Raw genomic sequence first — 27,291 nt, forward strand, 5'->3', positions numbered from 1 at the left:
ACTCCTGAAAACAGTAAAGATGAAAAACAGTCAAGATAGTCCTCTTATTATATGTGCTTAAAACAAAATCTATCAAATTTATTTAATTATAAATGTATCAGTGATAAAAATTCCGTTTCTAATTTAAAATTTAAGAAAGTTAAACTTACAGGCAAAATTTGTCTCTGTGCATTGGTCACACTGAAAATCCTTGAAGCTCTCACTAGAATTTCTGTGGTTATACAATGCATTTGTTTCAGTTTTCTCATCTGAAGAACAAGGCAGGGGTTTGTGGGTGGGGGACGAAGGGTAAGCAGGACTGAAGGAACATCAGTGGCCCATTTCCAATACTAAATGATTTTGCTAAGTGTGGATTTTAAAATGGTACTTTGGAGAAATATACAAACCTCCTTAAACCCTGTAAAGGTTGTTTGATAGAAAACTATAGCAATAACTTTTCAGTGTGCACAAATCTACTGCCTTATAACTTCGGAGGAGGAGGTAGGAAAAATCTGAGTCCATCAAGTATAAGAATGGCTATCGAGGCTTTATCAGAAAATATACTTTAAAAAGATGTATAATAATATTTTGGGGACTTCCCTGGTAGCTCAGATGGTAAAGAAGCTGTCTGCAATGTGGGAGACCTGGGTTTGATCCCTGGGTGGCAAAGATCCCCTGAAGGAGGGCACGGCAACCCACTCCAGGCATTCTTGCCTGGAGGATCCCCATGGACAGAGGTGCCTGGTGGGCTACAGTCCATGGGGTCACAAAGAGTTGGATATGACTGCATGACGAAGCACAGCACACAAAAACATTTTATCTTCTTTAGGTTATTCTGGTGAATATTGTTTAAAATGACTCAAAACACAAATGGTTATGCTGTTTAGCAGTCTACATTTCATTAGACTGAGATGATTTCTCACCACAGACAATAAGAGAACCTAGGCTAAAGGAGAAGTCAAGAGTGTAGAGGTAAGACTTCATCTGGCACTGCCTATGCAAAGCACTGGTGTCTCTTACACTGTGGAAATGCACAGCAGGAGAAGTAGCAGAATTAGCCAAGTGAGCACACAGGAGTTTCTGGAAAGCTGTACAGCATCTACATCCTGTTCCACTGAACTCCCTCCTGTTTCCAGCTATCCAGGACAGCCAAGCTGGCTACTGCCTCCCCAACTGATGCTGAGCTACGCTAAGTTGTGGGAAATGTCACGTTTCTGGGCCTATTGCCTCTCAGCTCACAAATTTTGTATAAGGGGCTAAAGGACTCCCATTATTTTTAGAACCATGAATATATTTACCATAGAGAGAGAACCATATATACAAAGGTGGTACAGAGCCGCGGAAAGCATATAAAATCAAAATAATGACAAGCTTCCTAACCTTCAGTTTGTGATATGTGACAAACATATGTACAGGTGTATTGAAGCTTTTATAAACTCTGCTCCTCAATATAAGGCATTATAATAATCTGTACTACCTAGCTAAGTCATAATAGTAACTCAGCGAATCGATGAAGGAGTTATCCACTATCTGACATTAATAAAGGCTCAATTTTATTGTGGGTCATTTATGAATATTGATGATATATGCATATTTTATAGTATTTTTGAGTTTAGTTTACATTTCATATCCACAATACAAACCAGTCCAGTTTTCATATATAAACAAATAAACAATTCTTACCAAGAAAGACACCATGAACAAATTACTTGTTGTTCACAGATTTAAGTAAAAACAAAGATAATTATTTAAGTGGGTATATTTGTTCATTTTTTCCCCAAGGATATTATTTGCTTTGTAATAATATCTTACATATTCTATCAAAAGGGGACACCTCGGTGATGGATTTTATAGATGATATTCAAGGCAGAGAATCTCTAAGGTACAATGTTAAGTCAAAGAGAGGAAATTCATAAAGGCCCAAAAGCATAATACTTCTGTTAAGTGTAAGACTGCCAAACTGGAGGAATCTAGCCCAAGAAAATAAAGTTAGTTTCTTTTCCTTTAGTTACACTATTTAACTTTAAAGGGAGTGAGCCCAAAAAGGTGGGGGGATTTTAGAAATGTAAAAACATAATGGAATAATTTTCACTAACAAAAATCAGGATTAAAAACTATGGAAAGATTTTACTGATGAATGATTTAGTCATGATAAATGAAAAAAACCCTAAGAACTGATGACAAAAATGTAATCTATTTCCTCCTCAACTCTTTTTCTTCCTATTATCCTTAGAGTGATCTTTCCTTTCTCCCCTAGAATCAGATATTTAAGGAGCTACTTACATGTGATGCACCTCCTCTTCTGCAAAATTTGGACACGTACTTAGGGGAAAACGAGTGGCTTATTGGTGACTCTGTGAGTATGTTTTACATCTTAAAAAATGTATGCACATATATATGGATAAATCAAAAACTATAAAAATGTATTGAATAGGGAAGAAGTAGGTTAGAGAAGTAGACGTAGGTTAGAGGGACAAAAGCTAAACTTCTTTGAATAAACCTTTCTTGGTGATGTTAACTTTAGAAAAACGTACTAAAGTATATAACAATAACAAAAACATTTTAAAAAGCTATCACTGACAAACTAGAGCAAAGTGAAACAAATGAACTTGTGTCAAATTGGTGAATAGGGTATGTGGAGAAATAGCTCTGTACTCTATCAGTAAAAAACTATTTTAAGAAACATCATCATTGCTAAAACAGAGTGATTTGACTATACACATCTTATTATGAATATTTTCTCAGGGCAAACAATATTAATCATACACCAGTTTCAGTTCACAATGTACTTTATTTTAGGGTAAAGAAAAAAGCATTGTGTGTCTTTTTCTTGAAAAAATAGCCAACTTACTTGTCCTGGGCAACCCTAGGACGCAGATCCTTGTCTCCAAATTCTAAAAGTAACTGTTTCTTGGAGAAACAGCTCATTCTCAGTTTGGGACAGGAAATGTAAAACATGAGCTGGGAATACTTTGTTATACCAGAACCAAATTCATTATTAAAAAAAAAAAAACAACCCGAAAATTGGAGTTGTGTCAAAAGGACCTAGAAGTCAACTTGTAGACACTCTCACTGGCCAAAGATGAGCAAAACTGTCTAACACAAAACCTTTATAATATAGTGCTGAATGTCTCATGTAAGTATTGAACACTGTAGTAAAAGTGAAAAACAGAATGGTTGTATGGGTACAGAGTGGTTGTTAAGTGTATCGGTTGTTTACCCTCCTGATCATAGTTCACTGCCACGGCCCAGCATCACAGGAGAGTTCTACGCAGCGTATCACTAGCCTGGGAAAAGATCAAAATTCAAAGTGTGGTTTCTACAGAATATGTATCATTTTTGCACTGAAGGAGATCAGCCCTGGGATTTCTTTGGAAGGAATGATGCTAAAGCTGAAACTCCAGTACTTTGGCCACCTCATGCGAAGAGCTGACTCATTGGAAAAGACTTTGATGCTGGGAGGGATTGGGGGCAGGAAGAGAAGGGGATGACAGAGGATGAGATGGCTGGATGGCATCACTGACTCGATGGACGTGAGTCTGAGTGAACTCCGGGAGTTGGTGATGGATAGGGAGGCCTGGCGTGCTGCAATTCATGGGGTCGCAAAGAGTCGGACACGACTGAGCGACTCATCTGATCTGATCTGATAGTCAAAAAATTGTAAAGCTGAACCACTGTAAGCCAGAGACAGACTGTCTATATTTAGAAAACTGAAAAACAAAAAGTGTGTGTGTGTGTGTGTGTGGGTTGAAGAAAGCATTTATCTTGCCAATTAAACCTCAAGATAAAAAAAAAAAAAGATGGGATGATGTTTGTCTTCATAAGTTTTTTAGTTAGTAAGTATGGAGAGATTAAAATAAACCATCACTATCTTCCAACCCATGAAGAATCAATGGATCTAAGCACTGACTATCAACAATTGTTAATATCACAAAAGGGAGAGAACCAGATATTATGAACCTGCTAATAGAGGAGCACACCGTCACCTATGAAGTAGTCTTGCCAATAAAAAGTTCAAATCTAAATCTGATTGAGAAGCTGTGTTAAGTTGAAGCGCCTGCCTTCAACGAGACACCATTCTAAACGAGACACCATTCTAGGAGAGAAGATACTGCTTTTGGCCACACTTCGGGACTTACTCTAGTCACTATCTGCTGAGTCCTGAAGAGACAGAGAAGCAAACTTGCCACGTCTTTTGTTCCTTTCTCTGCCCTATTGACTGAACAATTTCTAATGATTAAAAATATTTTTTCTTCTGCTTTTTATTAAAATTTCTTTGTAATCTATCTCCTATCCATTTCTCAGCACTTTCTCCCTTCCTCCAAATGTTCCAAACACTCTGGTGTTTTGTTTTTCCCTTAAATACAAGTCATACTCAAGCCTTTACACTCACTCTTCCTTCTGCCTGAAATGTTTAATTCCCAAATCACTGCACGTCTGGATCTTTTTATGATTCAAGCCTTAGCTTAAATGGCACCTCTTAAAGGACTTCTCTAACCACCTGAGAACCTCTCATCACTCTGTCTTCATCACCCTTATCACTTCACGTGGATTTTGGTTTTTGTTTAATTGAAGTACAGTTGATGTGCAACATTATGTTACTGGTATACAACATAGTGGTTCACAATTTAAAACTTACACTCTATTTATAAATAGTATATAATATTGGTTATATTCCGTGTTGTACAATATTTCTTTATAGCTTATTTTACACATAATGGTCTGTACATCTTAATGCCCTCTCCAAGATGTAAGAGTAGGAGTAGGGAACACTTTCTACCAGTGTCCATGTGGTAGAAAGCTCACATATATGGCTACTGCCCGTTTCTCTGTTCCTAGTATGAACACAGAGGACAAGCATGAGCCACAGCTTCCCTCTTGCCTCTCTGGAAGACTTTTCAAGACCAGTAGATAGACCTGGCCTATCAAAGTGCTGATTTTGCCCTGGATCCTGGTGTGAGATCTTGTATGCCCCCTTAAGAGTAAAGTTTCTATTTTCCCCAGTTGTTTGAAAACTTCCAAAATCAAACCCTGCTGGTCTTCAAAGCCAAATACTCTGGGGTCTTGTCTTCCTGGTGCTGGACCCCTGGGCTAGGGGCCCTGACTTGGGGCTCAGAAGTCACTCCTGTGGGAGAACCTCTGCAGCATGTTTATTCTCTAATTTGTCAATTGTCCCCAGCAGGATAAAGGACTGGATTAATTATATTATGAATCTGCCCCTCCTACTTGTCTCACTGTAGTTCCTTCTTTATGTGTTTAGTTGTAGATTTTTTCTGGTAGATTCTGGTCTTTTTCATCAATGGTTGTTCTGTAGACACTTGTGATTTCTGGTGCACTTGTAAGAGAAGGTGAGATCAGGGAGGTGAGCTTTCTACTCCACCACCTTGACCGATCCCCTGCACCACACTTTCCATGTCTGATTGTCGTCCTGCTTCTAAAGTGGGAACTTCATCAGAGAAGGGTCTTGCATCACATCTTGCTCTCTAGTCAATCCCAGCACTTAACCTGTACAGGGCACATAGTAGGTACTTCATAAATATTTGTTGACTGAATTCTGAATCCTCTAACCAATAAACTGTCCTATGAATGTTGACAGATTTTTAGTGAGCAAGTTCATAAAACACTAGCAACCTGAATTGTTAAATCCCACACAAAAGCAAAACTAAGAACAGTCCATATTTAAACTTCACTCTTTGATGACATTTATATGGAGCCAAAGTAATATGATCCAGATTAGTTTCTAGTCATAAAGGAACAAAACAAGTGTATAAATCAAAACAAACAAATAATCAAAAAAGGTATACAAGAGTAGGGCTAGGCTGTCATCATCCTACTGTACAGTGGCCAGTTATAGTAATGGTCAGACATATATTATGTCTTCTGATGTGATCCAATATAATGTTATATTAGCCAAAGTATTTAATTTAAAGCCATGTACTGTCTAAAGATAACTTGTACTGTACTCCTTTTTACTCTGCCATATAAAGGAACAAGGTAAACATGAAATAATTATAAAAATCCCGAAGGCAGGACATTGTGCAGAACTAGTGTAGAATCTTCAATAATTCAATGATATGGAATAAAAAAGGGGGGTACTGTTCTGAATTGAGAGTTAAAGGATATAACCAAGTGAAACGCATGGTCCCAGAATGGATACTGGTTTGTCCTATGAAAGACATTTGAGAAACAGATGGAAAAGCACTGACAGGGTATTAGATAACATAAAAATGTATTGTTACAGAAAGGTGGAGATTGAATCAAGTTACAAAAGAGTATGTACTGTAATATCTCATTTTAGTAAACACACACACACATGCACAGAAAAACCACCTTATACTAAAGTGTTAATATGAGTAACCTCTGGGCTTGGGAGTATGGTGTTATCTATAATTTTCTATCATATACACATTCTGCTTTTGTAATTACAGACTATTCTGAATTAAAAAACAACTTTTTTTTTTACATTAAGAAATTAGGCCTTTTATATTCCAATGAAAATTTGTTTCCTTTAAACTAGGTAACTTGGGCAGACTTCTACTGGGAAATTTGCAGTACCACACTTTTGGTCTTTAAATCTGATTTGCTGGACATCCACCCCAGGCTGGTGACATTACGGAAGAAAGTCCAAAGCATTCCTGCCATCGCTGACTGGATACTGCGAAGGCCCCAGACCAAACTCTAGGTAATGCCGGCCGCCTCCAACCTTTATTCTTCTTCACAGCATCACTCTCATCAGATAAGAAGCTATATCAACATGCTGCATAATGTGCATACACCATCCCCTCAACTCCATCAACACTTTCACTTCTGTCATATTCTGCTCATTAAAAGAAAAAAGAGGAGGAAAGGGGATTAAAAAAAAAAGACTTTTGTTTCCAGTATCTTTTTTTCTCCAGAAGAGCTTCACATTATCTATAAGCAGGGAAAATAGTTTACAATACAGGCAGGCCATGCTTTGCACTAGTTCTGACATGCATGAATTTCAGTCTATGGTTTAGTCACATACTTTCCAAAAAAAGAAATGGTTTGGATTTCAGTTTCCATGGTGTATTAATGAGTAATTGCATAAAGTATAAAGTTTGCTGCTAGCGCTTCAGCCCACAAGTCACTACGTAAATAACAGACGGATGTATGACCAATCACGCCACTTCTTTGAGTCTGCTGGAGACTGGTCACTGCACATCTGTCATTCACGCACAGACAGCAACGCGTGTAGCTGTGCTGCCTGCTTGCTTCTCAGTGATAAACCCACTTGACATTTTACAAAAATGGATAATTGAAAAGAGGAACTCACCCACAGCAAAGGAAACCATTAACAAAATGAAAAGACAACCCTCAGGAGAAAATACTTGCAAATGAAGTGACAGATAAGGGATTAAACCTTCAAAATATACAAAAAGGTCATGCAACTCTGTCAAAAAACTGACAATCAAAAAATGGGCAAAAGATCTAAAGAGACATTTCTCCAAAGAAAACACAAAATGGCCAAAAAACACATGAAAAGATGCTCACCATCACTAATTATCAGAGAAATGCGAATCAAAGCTGTTGCTTCAATGGGGTATCACCTCACAGTAGTCAAAATGGCCATCATCAAAAATCAAGTCTATAAATAATAAATACTGGAAAGGGTATGGAGAAAGGAGAACCCTCTTACACTGTTGGTGGGGATGTAAACTGTTATAATCACTATGGAGAACAGTATGCAAGTTCCTTAAAAACTAAAACCAGAATTATCATATGATCCAGCAATTATATACCTGGGCATATTTCCAGAGAAAACAATAACCTGAAAAGACACACGCATCCTGATGTTCATCACAGCACTATTTACAATAGCCAGGGCATCAAAGCAACCTACATGTCCATCAACAGAGGAGGGCTAGGAGGTGGAACATATATATAATAGAATACTATTCAGCCATCAACAGAATGAAATAATGCCATTTGCAGCAACATGGATGGACCTAGACATTACCACGCCACGTTAAGTGAGCCAGAAAAAATCATGAGTATCACTTATATGTGGGATCTGAAAAGGATACAAATGAATTTATTTACAAAACAGAAACAGACTTAGATATTGAAAACAAATTTATGGTTACCAAAAATGAAAGTGTGTGTAGTGGGGAATAAACTAGGAGTTTGGGATGAACATACATATACTACTGTATATGACCGATAACCAACAAGGACCCCCTACTGTATAGCACACGGAACTCTACTCAGCACTGTAATTACTTATATGACCAAAGAATCTAAAAAATATCTGAATGTATAACTGAATCACTTAGATGCACAGGTGAAACAACATTGTAAATCCATTCTACTCCAATAAAATTAAAGTATTTAAAAAAAAAAAGACAAAGAGAACTCACCAACAAAGATGAAAGTGCAGTAAAGAAAAGTGGTAATGCTGGAGTGAAACTCAAACTGAACATAAATGGAAAGACAGTCTTCACACGCAGTCTGAAGAACTTGGTAAGGCAAATTTACTGACATAGATGAGGAAAGTGGTTGTGACAAAGATGAAGATATCCTGGAGGAAGTGAGACTGGTGAAAAATCCTTCACATTAAAAGAACAGAAGATGAAAAGAATGAGAAGCCAAGGCACAGATAAGAAAATATCTGCAAAAGGACTTCATCCAAAATATATAAAGAACTCTTAAACATCAACAACAAAATAAACAACCTGATTACAAAATAGACGAAAACATCTGGATACACACCTCATCAAAGACACACAGCTGGCAAATAAGCATATGAAAAGATGCTCAACATTATATGTTACCAGGGAACTGCAAACAATGAGATACTATTACATACCTATTATAAAGGTAAAAATTCAAACTATAACACCAAATGCTGGCAAGGATGTGGGGCCACAGGGACTTTTATTCATTTCTGATATAAATGCAAAATAGTACATATACCTTGACAGAGAGTTTGGCAATTTCTTACAAAATTAAACATACTCTTACCATATGATTCAGCAATCACACTCTTTGGTATTTGCCCAAGGGAGTTGAAAACAGGTCCACCAGAAAATCAGCACACTGATATTGTTGGTAGCCTCATCAATAATTGCCACAACTTTCAAGCAACCAAAATATCCATTAGTAGGTTAATGGATAAGAAAACTGTGGTTTACCCAACAAGAGAACATTTTTCAGTGCTAAAAAGAAATGAGCTATCAAGCCATGAAAAGACACGGAGGAAACTTCAATGGATTTTTAAAGCAGTAAGACTATTCTGCAAGATACTGTAATGGGTTCATTTGTCAAACCCATACACCATACAACATCAAGAGTGAACCTTAGTGTAATCGATGGACTTTTGGTGATTATGTCGTCTCAATGTAGGTTCACTGATTGTAACAAAAGTATCATTTTGGTGTAAGATGTTGATAGCGAGGGAAGTTGTGTTGTGTGGGGACAAGAGTACATGGGAACCCTCTGTACATCCTGCTTAATTTGCTATGAACCTAATCTCCTCTACTAAAGTCCACTTAAAAAGAAAAAACAGCGGGGAAGGGGGCCATTATTTCATAACACTGAAAAAGCAATGAAATGTTGGAAGCTGATTGAAATCTAGGATTATGACTATTTGCAAAAGTTTAAAAAAAAAAAAATTATTGCCTGCAAGTTTTACAGGAAGGTACCATTCCAACTACTTTGATAAATTTTTTACAAAAATTTTCTCAATGTTTCTAATATTTTACAGAGCACTAAATATTAGTTTTCCTATTTCATTCATTTACTTATAAATTTACTTTATGCTGACAAAATTTTTAAAGGCCATGGAACAATCATTTTTCCTGAGGATTATTTTACACTTTCAACTTCAATCATTTTTATAGTTCTACATGACTGTACAAGAACTACCCATATAAACAAGCCATTTACATAGAAATCTTTCAATAAACTGTATATTTGGATTATCCCAATCTATTTTAAACCATAATTATATTAAAAAATAACATTTTAGTTCAATATACATGTTAATATTATTGAGTTGTCTAATCTTAGTATGTCGTATCAGGAAACAGATTAACAAAACAGATAGCCTTATCCATGAAATGAATGGCAGAGGAAAGAGAATATAGTTGAGAAGCAAAAAGTGGGGACAGGGTATGGGAAAAGAAGAAAGAAAAGGCAAGTCCATGTAACTGTGATCTTGTTTAAGGTGCCTCTTTCTTCATAACAATGTTCTATGAAATCTGAGGAAAAAAATTACTGTACACATTATTAAGAATTACACTGAGAGTCAGAAAGAGAAAGATAAATACCGTATTCTAACACATATATACGGAATCTAGAAAAATGGTACTGAAGTATTTATTTACAGGGTAACAATGGAGAAGCAGACAGAGAATAGACTTATGGACGTGGGGAGAGGGGACGAGAGGGTGAGATGAACGGAAAGAGTAACATGGAAACTTACATTACCATATGTAAAACAGATGGCCAACAGGAATTTGCTGTATGGCTCAGGAAACTCAAAACAGGGCTCTGTATCAACCTAGAGGGGTGGATGGGAGGGAGATAGGAGGGAGTTTCAAAAGGGAGAGGATGTATGTATACTTATGGCTGATTCTTGTTGAGGTTTGACAGAAAACAACAAAATTCTGTAAAGCTATTATCCTTCGATAAAAAATTAAAAACAAACAAAGAATTACACTGAAAAACAAAGTGTATTTCTCAAGTACCTTGCTTCTTCAGATTACTTTTCTTACTGTTAGTAGCTGTTAAGAAATGATAATAGGTTGTAAGCAACTTCTCATTGCATAGTCCTCATATATGTCATCAGGGCAATCTAGAGGGAAAAAAAAAATTGTATTTCACAGAAGAAATTCAAATAATACTCTAGATAATAAAGGTAGAAACTTTTCTTCCCTCTTATGTATATTGATTTTCCTCCACATAATTACATTCTAACAAGCTGTATTGAAAATAGAACTTAGTGATAAATATATTTATATAAATTATGAAAACTCTATAACATAGAGTCCCACTGTTTACACATATCATGATTCAACAGAAAATGCAACCATAGCAGATTTTAAAAGGAAATATTTCAATCACAGCATCATCATAACCTTTAGGTCATCTTTTTTTCACTGAAAAGAACAACATATTCCATTATCCCATCCTGTATTTAAACATCTCCTCACTGAGCAAGTAAGCAAGGGTGAGAGTACATGAATTAATCACAGCAGAAATGAGTTGCATATTATATTTATAATTAGTAAGAAATCATAACCTTTTGGGAAGTTAAAACAATCAATTCCTTAATTTATAGACCATTTAAATATCTTAAGGTCACACAAATGGAAACCAAATCTCCTGATACTCTTATCTAATCATCATTATACAATAACACCAACGAGGAACAATATTAATGTTTCAATATACATATCTATTGGTATAAAGTTACAAGACTGTGGGGTCAGAACTCAGAGTTATGAAAACACATTATGTCTTTTATCCCTGTGTGACCTGTATTAAAAAAACATACGGTGCTTCAGTTGGCCAAACATTACTCCAACAACTGTGGCTTCATATAGTCTTTACTGAATATGGATTTCGAATTTTACTGCTATCAGTTCAATAAAAGGACTAATGAGAATACATCCAAAGTAATCATTCCAGTTTACTGAGAAAGAGACAATATTAAGCACATAATACCATTTGTGCTCAATACAGAAACTACTACAAAATGTATGTAATACAACTTATGATCATAATTGTTTTTATTAAGCCAAAAACATAACAGAGCTTTACAGGGAGAACCCAACTACATTTAATTAAACATAAAAATATGGATTAAACAACAACAAAAGAAACAGCCTATCACTGAAGACACATTAATACAAGGAAGTTACAAGGGACCCATTTAAGATTTTTAGAAGGTAACATTCTCAACAATATAAGTGATTTGGGTACCATGATGTAGAAGGAGGTAGTAATACTATTTGCAGAGTCTTTTCAATCTTTCAAGACTGGGTAAGTCTACTGAGTCATGAGTTTTCAGGGTCTATAATATCTGAAGAATCACTATAAGAGCTTCATTAGCCTTCAACTGAAGAGTTCTATTACTCTAGAAACTTACAAAGTCAGGATGTTGTGAAAGTATAATCTTCAAAAATGAACAAATCTTTGATTTATAAATAAGTTTATTTATAATGATATTTACATAATAAAACAAAACACATGAAACTCACAAGTTATACAAAGGAACTGATGCATAATAAAAACAGCAATATAGACCAACAGGCAAAAATTTAAAGAAAGATTTAATAAAGACTTAAATATCAAGTAGACAACTTTACTTCTAAATTTCACTTTGTCACCCACACTGAATTGGAATTGAAGAATGGCTCTCTCTTCAGGAGGTCCTGTACTGGAAATTCTGCCAAGTGTAAATTATATTTTGATAAGAATTCAAAGTTAATGACCTATTTCCATGCAGTACCTAATGCTGCCTTAAAATGAAGTCATATTCAGTCTGCTTTGAAGTGAATCAGCCTGCTAATCTGTTCTGCCAGACTAGAAAAATGTCACCAACATTTTGCTGATGTGGCAGGAATAAACTACTATGTAAAGAGAACTGGAGCAGAAATAACTGGGCAATAGTTTCAAGAGAAGCAAAAGCCAGGAGAGGGAAAATAATGAAAACATGCACAAGAATAGGTAGACTAGTAAGCACAGTTAGTGCAGTTGGGAAATGAACAGAAGGATTTACTTCATGGAGTAAGATAAAGGCTTCTTCAGTTACTATTCACTGGAAAACAACTTAGTGCCTAGCCAAACAAATTTGTGTTAACAGAAGTACTTGGGAGGACCTGGGCAGGGGGTTAGTATATGGAATGCTACCTTTAAATTCAGGTTGAGTTCTTATTGACAGTGGTGAACATCTGTTTCAAATAGCAATAAAATGAAAACTATATAATCTATACAGCTGCATTCTTTAACATAATTAAAAAAAAACTTCAAATGAGACGAGCAAAAACAAGACATAAGCATTGTCAAATAAGGCACATGTAAAAATCTACACACATTATCCAGTGAAAGACAATATATATATATATATTTGGAGGTAGAAATAATTACAAAAATACTGACATTTCTAAAGCATTAGCGTATTTGTTACAAACAATCACCAACTAATCCCCATTCAGAAAACTGTTTTGTAAAATGATTATTTAACATCTTCAAGACTACATATTCGTGGCTTTTTTCGAAATTTTACATGTGAGCATCTGGAGAATTCAGTTAGTGGCAAAAAAGTTGTCCATACTATGAGAAATGTAATATGGAAATTATAAAAAGTTATAAATGTTCATAAACCCCATGGTCATCATAATGTAAATGTCCTTGAGTGCACCAAGTTGATATTTCCTCATCAGTTAGGAATGAACAATTCTTATTTCACAGGCCCATTGATGTTTTCAGTAATGTGGCTATATCTGCTGGCATACTTCCTTCGTCACCTGCAGGTCAGAAACTGGTGTTACAAGTTTGATAAAAATATTTTATGAAGCATACTTCTTTCCAATTTTCTCTACTTTTGGTGAATTCTTAATCATCTTTCAAAGCCCAGTTTGATTCAGTGTTACTCCCTGTTAAAAACCTTCTCAAATTCCTACAAATAATGTTAGGGCTACTTCCCCTGTGCTCATGTTCACATTGCCAGCAGAGCAGTCTACAGCTTCTCTTTCTGATTTGATAAAGATATACAGAGACAGATATAGATAGCCTGGATCATATCCTATTCATAGACTACATAGTATTTACTCCTCAGGTTCACTAAATAAAAGCATCTATATAACAATCTGAATGTGAAAATAAAGACAAAACTCACAAATCCAACCAAAAAGAAATAATTTCATCTAAACTTATTTTCAGTCCAAAGATAATCACTGACTTACAGAAAATTTCAATTAAACAAGACCCCAGTATCTAGACACTTATCCAGGCGTCTCTCTTTCTCTGTCACTCATACAGACCCCAGCTAGAGTCTAAATGTAAGACAATACTTTTATCTACTCTTCTCCTTTCAGTAAAAAATATGCATAAGATGACAAACCACTGTATAAACTCTCAGGACATTCACTGACATGCCTGCCTATGAATTTGTCCAAAGACTTGAAAACAGTCCATGAAATCCAAATTTAACATCACATAAAAAAGTAAGATGCAGAAATAACTGGTCATACAATAAAAAATAAACTTTATGAGGAAGCTGGGTGATAGGGTGGGAAGGAGGCTTTTATTTGCCCTTTTATATCTTAGGAATCTTGAACTATGTGGATTTATTTACCTTTTTAATAAAAAATTAAAACTTTAAAAATCATTCTCTTTAAACAGATGGAGGAAATGGAGAGGGTTCTATTTGATGATTGTTTCTAATATCCAATTGCTCTTTAATTTGAAATTACTCAATTTTTTAATAAGTGCATTTTATTGTACTCTAAGTATTTTGCTAGTCAAAATGAAATTAATATAAATGTTAGAGTTCTTAAGAACTTAACATTGTGCCATGTGTTCTGGATTCATAAATATTTCTAATATAGTAAGTAAATTATAAAACTGCAGATAAAATTATGGACCCAATTTTATTTCTGGGATATTTTTGTGTCAGAGACTGAGAATGGAAGAGACAGAATTTTTCAAAATCAAGTGGTTTTATCAGTTCTGGCAAAATGATCTTAGTTACTGCAGTACTTTTGACACAAGTATGCTTATGTGCTCCTGTGCTATCCATAATCTGCATACCAATCAAGGACTCAAACCATCTTTGTTACTCCCTGCTACTGCTAAATTGATGCCTTTCCATATTTTATGCTGATAAAAAACTTACCTTCATCTACTGTGGTCATATCTTGTTCTAGTTTCAATTTCTGTTGATTAATTTTTAGCATGGATTCTTCAATTGTCCCTTGGCCTATTAATTTTATAACTAGTACTTCTCTAAAGAAAACACAAGATATGTCCATTGGTTACTTAATATAAAATTTGATATATATAAACTATGAAATACATAAATCGCTTAAGAATGCAGTAAGAATAATTAGAAAATTGTTTTAATGAATACATCCATAAATTTAAACTCTTTTATTCACACTACTTGAGATTGACATTTTCTGAGCATGTCACTTTCAAACATCCTTATTGATCCAAGGGATAAGAAAAAAGGTATCTATAAAAATTGCTGGTATAACTGTATTACAACAAACAATTCTGGGTTCAGGTAGGTATTTCATTTTAACAAAGAACATGCTTTTCTTATCAGGTTCCCAGAGATATTAATTTAGAACAAAAAGTATGGAAGTGTTGTAAAGTACAAGGATTACATAGGAGGTTTTAGTTCTACAATAAGTACTAATAAATATTTGGTTCACAAATGAACTTATCAATGTCTTTTGGAAATACAGTAAAACACCCCACAAAGACTGATTGTTTGCTGTTTACATTGAGAACAGAGCTGAATTATAGGTATTTTCACCTCTTTATGTCCTGTGAGCAATGTCTAATTTAACCTTCACCTAAAATACCTACAGCTCACATAATCTATTTCCTATGAGGTAAGAAGGTAGCAACTGTATCACATTACCAAATGTGTCTGGCTCTTACATGGCTTAACAAGAAGTTATTTCAATTACTAATCTTTTTCAAAGGGGCTGGGCCATTGGTAGGACTTCGTTTTCATTAGTTGCAGAACGATATGGACTGGGGGTGGGAGGTTATTCTGTTTTATTTTTAGGCTGCACCATGTAGCTTGTGGGATCCTAGTTCCCCAGCCAGGGATTGAACCCGCTCTCCTGGCAGTGAACGTGCCTAGTCCTAACCCCTGGACCTCCAGGGAATTCCCTGCTTTAATTACTAGAATAGGAATAGGTTATATAGTGGAGTTCATATCCAACACTGTTGGTATAAAATACCACAGGAGTCTTGCTTTGCTGAAAATATAAAAACAAAAAACTAAGAAAGGACATCTGATAGATCATATTCTAATACTCTAGAGAAATTAAATTGGCATTTACTTAAAAATAAATTTCAACTGCAAACACTCACTTCGTCTGGCCTACTCTATGGCATCTATCTTCTGCTTGTTTGTCATTGTAAGGATTACAGTCAATATCATGAAGTATAACAACATTTGCTGAAGTCAGGTTTATTCCTAAGCCACCAGCTTTTGTTGACAGCAGAAAGACAAAGATATCCATATCGGTATTAAACTCATCAATTAGATGAATCCTATAAGATAAATATATTAGGTTAAATATCACAAAAAGGTTTATAATGAAAACTGAAAGCAATCACATCACATGGAAAATAAACTTCAAGATGTAAATATATGCTCTTGGCACTCTAGTTATTTTTCTTTTCTACACCATTTATCTCCCTACTATTAATAATTCTTACTTTTAACTATGCAGATTTGATTAATTCCTAACTAATTTTGTCTTTTGTTAAAAGACTCTTGGCTTTTCTAAATTCTGATACGGCTTTGTGATCTTTAACCTTCTTAGAGTCAGTCAGTTATGACTCACAGACAATATCCCTGATGAACTATGCATTTCAAGATTAAAATGGTTAAAACTATAACCATTAAAACTACAATGGTTTGTTCTCTTTAGCATTACTTCTCTTCCTACTTAATGCAGGAAAAAAAAATTTACTCTAGCTGATAAAAAAATAAACCAAAGATATAATGCAGTTTAAACACACTAGAAAAAGCACTGCTTTTAAGACAACCAAAACCCCAAACTTACTCAACTACCCTCAAAACAAAAGATTTTAAGGTAATCTTGGTTTAAAGACAATGTGCTTTAGACTTGGAATGATTTTCAAAGAGAAAAGCACTGACATACATCTAACTCTACTAGTTGTTTCAAAATGTATTTGACTATGGTTCAGAACAAAAATTAAATTTTCCTCATCTTAAGGTAATGAATGATCTAAAGTAACCAAACATAAGACTCAAAGCAATATACAATTCTATGAAAAGCTCTAGACATTTAAAATTCTAACATTTACTCTTATTTGAGAGTAAGGTAGAGATTTTCTGAAACCAAAGTATACCAACCTTTCAGAAATCTGAGTCTTCCCATCTAATCTGAGGTACCTATGCTGATGATGTTTTAAGAGAACCTCTAAAATATCCAGCATCATGGTAAATTGGCTAAATAATACAACTCTATCACCCTGTGGAAATACATATATTAGTCAGGTACATAAAAATAAAATAATTATCTAATGAAAAACTGCCTCTTTAATAATAACAATAATAATCAAGTAATCATAGCTAAATTTCTTATTTTAGATTATATATAAATTATCTTCTAAACTTTGGACCTAAAATTGATTTTTAAGACTAATTAATGGGAATAGCTACAAAAAATACTAATTAGATTGTGATCTTACAAATCTATTTCACATGTAAACATTATGCATTAATTTATGTTAATGCTCACATATAAGGATTAATTTATGTTACCATGTACCTTCAAAATACTAATTTTGAAGCAATTATATACAATGTCACCTATGAAATAATGACAAGATTATTTAAAAAATCAATATAAATACATTCTACTAACTTCTATTAGATGGAGGAAAAGTAATCAGGAAAACATGCCCAAATACATCCAAAAAATGCTCAAAACATTAATTTCTAGAAGAATGCAGAACATAGGCTAAAACCTCAAGAAAGTCAAATCATGCCAGAACTATTTTAAAGTAGCTGAACTAATTGGGAAAACATATAAGGGAGAAATATTCTTCTTTAGTACCTTCTGCTTCAATTCAGACAAGATGCATCCTAAAACTCGGAATTTTCCAGAATCTAAAATCAAGTCCATGTCTAACTGGAAGTTATTAATATGTCGATACTGTTTACAAAGTACATGTAATTCAAAGTCTGTCATAACTTCCATATCTTCAAAGATCAGGTCAGGGTTAGCCTCACAATGTGTAGGTTCCTCAAAATAAAACAAAACAATATACACCTCAAAATGAAGATAATTTATAATATGATTAGAACAATCTAAAACAATTGTTCAGATCAGATAGAATATCTAAATCATTAGGTATTTCAGTGCAACAGATTTGGCAAAGGAAATTAATAATTATTTTTTAGCTATAATACAGATAAGTTCTTACTGTTTTAGAGATAATATACTGATATATTTACAGTTGAAATAATGTCTAGAATTTGGTTCAAAATAATCCTGGGGAGGATTCTAGGTGAAACAAGAGAGAGCAATCTCCTTCCAGATGATAACTGTAGAATATGGGTGAAGGTTACACAGGTAGAAGCTTTCATTACACAATTCTCTCTACTTTTACATGTCTAAAATTTTCCACGAGTTTAATATAAAACACAGATACAAAAGCATATGGCTGTGTTCGAACAAAGCGTTATTTGTAAACATAGCTACTGTCATATTTGGCCTTGTGGTCATAGTTGGCTGACTCTTGATGTAGACTGTCAGTCCTTCTTGGCTCTTATGTCTCCTAATTGTTTTCAACTTTGTCTTAAAAATGTTTTTCTTAAATATTTGGTTAAAGGGTTAATACCCTTATTAGGTTCAATGGTCTGACTTTTAGACTAACAATGAATCTAAAGCTTAATAGTGCTAATAAAGCTTACTGTTAGCATACAAAATCCTTACCTTTAGCATAAGCTGAGACATTTCCTTGAGTTTTTCAGCTGTGTAATATTGGCGATGTAATAAAGGATGATTGGCCATTTTTCTCAATTGCATCATGACATTGCACATTTCTGTATTTTTTTCTGTGATCCAAAAGTACACATTAAAAAAAAAAAACAAGTTGATGGCTGTTTGCTGAAATACATCTCAATGCAAACAAAAGGTTTTAAAACTATTTCTTCAAATTGCAACTTAAAAAAAAAAAGCAAATCCCACTATCATACGATTAAACAAAAAAACAGTCCCAGTACAGGATTATTCTTTACATAAAATTGTGAAAATAAGGTTATACCCATGTTATTGATAGACTTTTTCAATCTGTTGAAGAGATTCATATAGAGTTGTTCCTGCTTCTCTGACATTGCACATAACTCAATTCGATCTTTTTTGGGGGGCAGCTGCTTGAGAACCTGTGAAAGGAAAACAGTTTAAGCAGATCATTCAAATAAAGAGTAGAAAAGATTTTAAAACCAATCATAATAAAAATACACAGATAAGAGTTACCTCTTCTTTTACTCTTCTGAGAATAAATGGTTTTATAATTTGTTTTGCATGTGCTATTCTCTCCTTTTCATATATACTTTGCTCATCTGCTGGTTTCTAAGTAAAGTAAGAACATGACATTTTAAAGTTATTATACAACATGAAACTCTCCCTCACTACATTGAGTTGTTTCCCATAGAAATTCAATTCATTCTAGACGGAACTTGAATTCTGGGCTGACGTATGGCTCTTAAGACTCCACATGTACTTGCAGGTGTTGTGACAAATCAGGTACTCTCCAGAGGTAATGAAACTGAACTGCACTAGGACACTGTTCAGAAGTTATTAACTGAGGAGTCATTACTGATCACACAGATAACTCTCTTAAAAAGATGTGTATGTATTTAAGGGAGTTTGGGTGGAGGTAAAGAGAGAGAGAAGTAGAAACTTGTTTGTTATCTATTTGTGGAAAATGGCCCCCAAAGAAAGCTAGTGCAGGTGATGCAAATAATTAGTCTACAGAAATAGGGTAGTTCCTAGCCAAAACCTGTTAATTTTGGAGAAGAGGATTTTTATTCTAAGATTTTAAAGGAATCCTCCATATCCTATGATCTGCTAAGACCACCAAGTGGGAGGGACTACATTAGTGAAATTAGAAAGGCAGCTGGCAGTAGAAGATTATCAGAAAATTCTCGTAAAATACATGTGATTTGGGAGAGTGTCAAGAACCTATATAAACATTGTTGTGCTGGAAAATCAGAGTTCCTGAAAACTACACTCTCACTTTTTCTAAGTAACAGGGAAAAAATTAACCATATTTTCTTCTAAATAAGATTTCTTTATTGTGACTTTTATGGAGTGTTAATGCAAAACATATCTCCCAGTATATGAATTTTTGGGATATTCTATCTTGCCTGGCTTTATAGTTTACCTATTAAAAAAAATGCTAATTTATCTAATTTTAAAAAAGAAGATGACATGATCAAACTTTCTCCACATATTAAATATCTGAGCTATCCACTAATTTGAAATGATGATTCAGAAAATCAGGATATTAAAAACCAAAACTTTCAGACAATGATTATAGAAGCCTCCAGTTTATTTCCCATTGTATTTTGGCTGACTTCCCAACTCATCCAAATACAGGGATATCAACCACTTAAACTTATTTCATAAGCACACATCTCTGATGAAAACAAGAAAAAAGACAAAATTAAAAAATGGTCCAGATAAAACACAAAGTAAGACATTTGAGAAAAAAATATGAATTTATGCTTACTGTCTTAGAAGAAAACATTCTTCGTATTTCACTGGTGCTACTACTGAACATATGTGGCATAACAAAATTCAACAGCGACATGAGTTCTAACAGGTTATTTTGCACAGGTGTGCCTGTGAGCAGCAGACGGTTATTTGCCTATGAACAAAGATAAAGTTTAGATTAGTGTTGCCTTAAAAGAAAAAAATATTTATATACTTTTTGGTTATCTCCCTCAGTGGAGGAGAAAAAAATTAAAATCATTATTAGTAATAAAATATTCTGTGATGAAAGATAAGTAATTCTAAAAAATTATCATCTATTGTACTTAAAGGTAGAATATATAAAATAGTTTATAAGTGGCTAACTCATGTTCCCACATTACTTTTCTATGAAGCAATGAAAGAAGATAGATTACACCTGATATCCATAAAGTTTATCCTATAGTACAAAGGTTGGCAAACTGAAGCTCATGAGCTAAGAATGGTTTTTACATTTTTAAAGGGTTTAAAAAAAATAAAAAGCAAAAAACAAGTGATAGTAGCTATGGCTCATGGAGCCATAGTAGAATGGCTCATGGAGCATGAAAAGTTACTTATCTGGTCCTATACAGAAAAAGTTTACTGATCCCTAATTTAAGATACCATACACACACACACACACACAAAATCTAAAATTTTATCATACTTGGAAAAATTCAGAGAACATTCTCTTACATTAATTGTCATAAGGTGCTGGTAGCGGATGGAGCCCATATTCTTCAGCATATGGCCCTCATCAAAAATTGCATAATTCAGTTTCAGCCGACGAAACAGACTACGATCATCAGAACTGCTGATGGCACAGTTATACCTGTCACCAAAAGAAAAAATCAGTCTCTAAGAATAAACCTTTAAAAGCATGAACTCATGTGAGATTAATGTTTCAAAAAATTATTTTTATTTATATATTTTTAATAGCTAGTACCTAACATAGCTGGTACTCAAATAAGTACTGATGCACTTATATCCAATAATTACTGATGTACATGTAAGTGTGTATATGTTAGTCACTCAGTTGTGTCTGACTCTTTGCGACCCGATGGACTATAGCCTGCCAGACTCCTCTGTCCATGGAATTCTCCAAGCAAGAATACTAGGGTGGGTAGCTATTCCTTTCTCCAGTGGACCTTCCTGATTTAGGGATCGAACCCAGGTTCCCTGCACTGCAGGCAGATACTTTACCATCTGAGCTACCAGGGAGGATGATGCACATGTAACCAAGTTACAAAAGCTGCAATATGCAGTTAAAAGACAATTTATGTGTTGTAATTAGACAACCTCTACACATCTAGAAGAGGCCAATTTGGGTACAATTTATATGTGATCTGCAATTATCACACACTTTGCTTTATGAACTGTTACATCTTAAGAAGCAGTAGGGAAAAAAAAACAAACAAACATGAAGCTAAGACATTTCTGTTAAGAACATAATGTTCTGTGCTTAGTTGTTCATTATATTAAACTGGTAGAGTGAATCCAAGAAATAACAATTAATAGCAGCTAGCAGTACAAGACTATATATGAAAATGGAGTCTCTTTTATTAAGAAAAGATGAATTCTGGATGAATTCTTTTAATCATGGTCTCCTACAGAATTAATTAAAAAGTGTTATTATGGTACTACACACCAAACTGAAAAATGCATAAATCTTCAACATAACTCATTATATTACTTTTGTTTCATAGTCCTTAGCATAAATTTTATTTCATTTTACTACTATTTTAAAAACATTTTTAAAAAAGATTTGGTGGCTATACATTTTTTTCTTCCAATTTTTTTTTCTCAATACTTACGTGGTCACGATTACATTGTATTCTTCATATCTACTATGAATGTTGTATCTAATCTGTTTACGTTCTTCTTGAGAACCTAGAATTTAAAGATGAAACAGACAAATTGATTTATTGTACTTAACTGTATGTTAAGATTTTAAAGAAATTTCCAAAGTTAAGAGAATAATGACATACTCTTACCATAGTAACAGAGCACCTTTAAAGTGGGGCACCATAAATTAACTTCTCTTAACCAGTTATCTATGAGACAAAAGAGATATTACTTGCATCTGCTACAATAGGATATATGTGTGCAATGAAATGAACACTAAGGTCTAACAAGTTCCACCAGGAAATTCTTCTTTTAAAAAGTAACAGAAGATGATTTTGAAAAATCACAGACTCTTCACAATTTTATCCCTGTGATTTTCAGGTGGCATCAAAATAAAGAGCAGAAGCCCAATCATTATATTTACAGATGATTATTAATTTCTAATTTTGACGTTTCTTTTTTTTGGGGGGTGGGGTACGTTCATACATACATTCTCTGACTCCAGTCTACAATGAATTGAAAAAGAATGAAACAGTAATTTGAATTGGGATGAATTGCATATTTCTCACTTAATAAATGTTTAATTATAAGTTTAAATCACTTCAGATCAGATCAGATCAGATCAGTCGCTCAGTCATGTCCGACTCTTTGCGACTCCATGAATCGCAGCACGCCAGGCCTCCCTGTCTATCACCAACTCCCGGAGTTCACTCAAACTCACATCCATTGAGTCAGTGATGCCATCCAGCCATCTCATCCTCTGTCGTCCCCTTCTCCTCTTGCCCCCAATCCCTCCCAGCATCAGAGTCTTTTCCAATGAGTTAACTCTTCGCATGAGGTGGCCAAAGTACTGGAGTTTCAGCTTTGGCATCATTCCTTCCAAAGAAATCCCAGGGCTGATCTCCTTCAGAATGGACTGGTTGGATCTCCTTGCAATCCAAGGGACTCTCAAGAGTCTTCTCCAACACCACGGTTCAAAAGCATCAATTCTTCAGTGCTCAGCCTTCTTCACAGTCCAACTCTCACATCCATACATGACCACAGGAAAAACCATAGCCTTGACTAGATGAACTTTTGTTGGCAAAGTAATGTCTCTGCTTTACTAGGTTGGTCATATGCTATTTAGGTTGGTCATAACTTTCCTTCCAAGGAGTAAGCGTCTTTTAATTTCATGGCTGCAGTCACCATCTGCAGTGATTTTGGAGCCCAGAAAAATAAAGTCTGACACTGTTTCCACTGTTTCCCCATCTATTTCCCATGAAGTGATGGGACCGGAAGCCATGATCTTTGTTTTCTGAATGTTGAGCTCACTTAGCTTCCCTTAAATTAATTACTCATGAAACAATTTAAAAGTATTACGAAAACAATCTTTTCAAATGATATTTGATCTGTAATAATTTATAAGCTGAATAACTTACTTATACTGAGTTATTTTCTTTAAAAAGACTTCCAGTATAATAACACACATATGCAAAGGGAGAAAAGTTATAAGGAAACCACAAAAATGAACATCCACCTCCACAAACTAAGAAATCACACACACACACACAGTTTTTCTTCCCTTCATATAAAACACTATTTAGTCAAGTAAAATTGTCCACAGTATTACAAACCTATAGTTGATGCTGGAACAACAATCAAATGAGGACCTTTATTACCCTCCTGATAGAGGTAAGCCAGAAATGCAATAGCTTGAATAGTTTTTCCCAGGCCCTAAAATAAAAGTTTAAAAGAAAACATATTAAATGTAAAATCAAACAAAAGACTCTAATAAATACTGGGAAAATGAAAGAAAAAAGAATATTTCTGGTTTTATTTATTTATGATTCCCCACAATGTAACTCTACTATATTCTTAGTTCTCAATAACCAAAAAACAGATCACATTCTCCAAGTGATACTACAACTTAAAGAGTGGGATGTATTTTAACTGCTTGTTAATATGTGATACACACTAATATGAAAGACCTCTGCTTGCATATAAAGAATATAATTTTGGTAACTGTTAATATAAAGCCACCATTTAATACATACTGGATTGATAGAAACAGCGTTCCATTGAGTAACTGGAGTTGAATATATACCCATCCTATTACTTAGCAATTTTACTCCTAAGAATATATTCAAGAGATATGAGAGCATATGTCTATGAAAAATCTTGGGTAAGAATACTGATGCACTCTTATTATAATAACCACACCCTGGAAATAATCTAAACTGCCAGGAGAGTGGGTAAAAAGCAACCACCACCACCAAACCACTAATACATGGAAGAGCATGGATTAATCTTAGTAATGTTATTATGTACCAAATGAACCAGAAACTATTTAAACAGTATATGTTGTATGGATCTATTCATACAAAGTTCAGAAATCAGAAAAAAAATTATTGTACTGTGATAGGTGTCAGAATAACGGTGGTGTTTATGACTGAAAAGGAGCATAATGCAACTTTCTGGGATGATGGAAATGTTGATCGAGAGGCAATCACGTGGGTGTACATACATGTAAAAAGTCACTAAGTTGAACATTTGTATGCACATCAATGAAGTATTATATTAAAAAAAGGCTGCTGTTGCTAAGTCGCTTCAGTCGTGTCGGACTCTGTGCGACCCCATAGACGGCAGCCTACCAGGCTCCCCCGTCCCTGGGATTCTCCAGGCAAGAACACTGGAGTGGGTTGCCATTTCCTTCTCCAATGCATGAAAATGGAAAGTGAAAGTGAAGTCGCTCAATCGTGTCCGACTGACCCCATGGACTGTAGCCTACCAGGCTCCTCCAGCTATGGGATTTTCCAGGCAACAGTACTGGAGTGGTTTGCTATTTCCTTCTCCAAAAAAAAGCTAGAGGAAGAACAGCTCCTCAGGAGAGCTAAACATTGCCAACTGTTAGGAACTGAATTGCTCCCAACCCCAAATTTACATGTTGAGTCCTAACTCCCAATGTTAAGATTTTTGGAGATAAAGCCTTTAAAGAGATAAGTTAAATATAGAGTCATAAGGGTAAGGGCCCAACCCTAATCTTTAAGAAGAGACTGAATGTGCCCACAGGAAAAGCCATGTGAGGACACAGCAATGTGTCTATCTATAAACCAAGACGGTAGCCTCTGGTGAAACCAAACCTGCCAATACTTCGATTTTAGACTTCCAGTCTCCAGAACTAAGAGAAATTTCTGTTGTTTAAGTCTCCCTGTCTTTAATATTTTGTTAGGGAAGCCCTAGCAGACACTACCTTATCATAAATATTGTACTTTACAGGATACAAAAACAGTTCCACATAATATATCTCATCGATACCAAATATAAATGATATAGGAATTACTTATGCTTTATTAACTTCAGTCTTGAGAGATTAGGTCATTTGGTAAAGGTTAGGCGGCCCATGAAAGACAAATGTAGACCCAGAACCCAGACTTGATTTCCAAGTCCAGTTTCCACAATTGTACTATTCTATATACTATATATAACTTCTAATTATTTTTAAATCCCGCATATATTATTCACTATTCTAAATCACTTCTATGTTTTAACAAAAGTATGAGGTACATGTAGGAATTGTCTTAAAATACTGACGATTATTTTACTAGAAGCGAAATAGAGGACAAAGATTATTATCTTTGTTTTTATTTTGAAATTCTACACAGTGTAAAAGAGCTGACTCACTGGAAAAGACCCTGATGCTAGGCAAGATTGAAGACAGAGGATCAGATGGTTGGATGGCATCCCTGACTCGACAGACATGAGTTTGAGCAAATTCCAAGAAATAGTGAAGGACAGGGAAGCCTGCGTGCTGCAGTCCATGGGGTCACAAACAGTCGGACGTGATTGAAGAGAGTGAACACCACCCCCACCACAACTTAATACATATATATTCAATAAATATTTTCTCCACTGAACAGGATTCATTTTTTAATAAACACTTTTTAAAAAGTATAGTTGGCAGAAGGAAGGTAAAAGTTAGATTAAAGGTCAAGTTTCCACATGACAATACTTGGACTATTGGCTGTAATGAACTTCCTAAGCTTACCTTCAAGTAAAATGTGATTGGGAAAAGAACAGAAACTCAGAGATCTCTAATAAAAGTAAAATGGCTGAGATGATGGTGATGATAAATGTATAATTTACTTACTGACAAGGACAAGTATCTATGATCAATTTTAAAGGCAGCTATAGAAAAGCACATGCATTAAAATCTCTTTTAGTATAATATATATATGTACATGTATATATATGTATGATGCATTCAAACACATCTGCAGAATAATCTGGAAAGATACAGCAAAATAAATATTTAAGGTGCTAGGATTATGTGTGATATTGGTTTTTTTCCTATGTATTTTTATGTAACATCTAATTTTAAAAATATATATTTATTAATTTGATGAGAAAGACAAAAAACCTATTTTCATTTCTGAGAGGAAGTAAGGAGGCTAAAACTCACATAAGCAATCAAAAACTGAGAAGGGCAAGTGGCCTTATACTTTGCTAAGAGCAGTAAACTAACAGGGTCCAAGGGAAATTTTCATTTTTTAAAATGACAGCAAGGATGCCTACTAATAATATATCCTAGAAATAGAGTACTACTTACCATTTCGTCTGCCAAAATGCCATTAAGTCCATGTTTATGTACCAGGGCCAGCCAATTCAAACCAACCTTCTGATAGGGCTTGAGTGACAAACTGGTAAAGAGAGAGTTACCGAATGTTATAGCTTTATAATTCTATTAACTTTCTCTACTAGTTTTCTGAGATGCAATTTAGGTCTACAATGTACACAAAAAGGAAAGTATCTAGGTGTGATCTTACCTTTTAACTTACAGTTATTAATAAAAGCTATTTACACTTAAGAAAATGAACCCAAAACATAATATGTTTTAAAAAGTCTCAAATTTTATTCTGTATTTGTTGACTTACTTCTTCTGGCAATAAGAATTACAAAAGGTATTGTCGTATTCAGTTAAAACATAATGCTACGAAATTAATTACATAAA

The 27,291-nt window shown here is 34.5% G+C and overlaps 2 protein-coding genes across 8 annotated transcripts in view; one reads left to right on the top strand and one right to left on the bottom strand.

Annotated features, from left to right (window-relative positions):
* HPGDS (hematopoietic prostaglandin D synthase) overlaps nt 1–11,632 on the top strand; it is a 40,547-nt gene extending 28,915 nt beyond the window's left edge. The window contains exons 6-7 of the mRNA XM_059887730.1: nt 2,237–2,335; nt 6,497–11,632. Coding sequence (XP_059743713.1) covers nt 2,237–2,335; nt 6,497–6,661 — 264 coding nt within the window. The 3' untranslated portion in view covers nt 6,662–11,632. The remainder of the gene's footprint in view (nt 1–2,236; nt 2,336–6,496) is intronic.
* A 71-nt stretch (nt 11,633–11,703) lies between these two features.
* Nucleotides 11,704–27,291, bottom strand: part of SMARCAD1 (SWI/SNF-related, matrix-associated actin-dependent regulator of chromatin, subfamily a, containing DEAD/H box 1) — a 90,705-nt gene continuing 75,117 nt past the window's right edge. For 6 of the 7 annotated variants that reach the window (XM_010805997.4, XM_010805996.4, XM_024993246.2 and 3 more), the window contains 14 exons: nt 26,890–26,980; nt 23,918–24,017; nt 22,454–22,513; nt 22,274–22,349; nt 21,156–21,291; nt 20,461–20,598; nt 19,203–19,298; nt 18,991–19,108; nt 18,660–18,781; nt 17,778–17,966; nt 17,072–17,190; nt 16,057–16,239; nt 14,843–14,952; nt 11,715–13,472 (listed from right to left, as the gene is read on the bottom strand). In XM_010805997.4, coding sequence (XP_010804299.1) covers nt 13,411–13,472; nt 14,843–14,952; nt 16,057–16,239; nt 17,072–17,190; nt 17,778–17,966; nt 18,660–18,781; nt 18,991–19,108; nt 19,203–19,298; nt 20,461–20,598; nt 21,156–21,291; nt 22,274–22,349; nt 22,454–22,513; nt 23,918–24,017; nt 26,890–26,980 — 1,600 coding nt within the window. In that variant the 3' untranslated portion in view covers nt 11,715–13,410. Of the gene's footprint in view, nt 13,473–14,842; nt 14,953–16,056; nt 16,240–17,071; nt 17,191–17,777; nt 17,967–18,659; nt 18,788–18,990; nt 19,109–19,202; nt 19,299–20,460; nt 20,599–21,155; nt 21,292–22,273; nt 22,350–22,453; nt 22,514–23,917; nt 24,018–26,889; nt 26,981–27,291 lie in introns of all 7 variants that reach the window. The other variant, NM_001205432.1, reaches the window with a different exon arrangement.

This window comes from Bos taurus, chromosome 6 (assembly GCF_002263795.3).
Source record: "Bos taurus isolate L1 Dominette 01449 registration number 42190680 breed Hereford chromosome 6, ARS-UCD2.0, whole genome shotgun sequence".
Lineage (NCBI taxonomy): Eukaryota > Metazoa > Chordata > Mammalia > Artiodactyla > Bovidae > Bos > Bos taurus.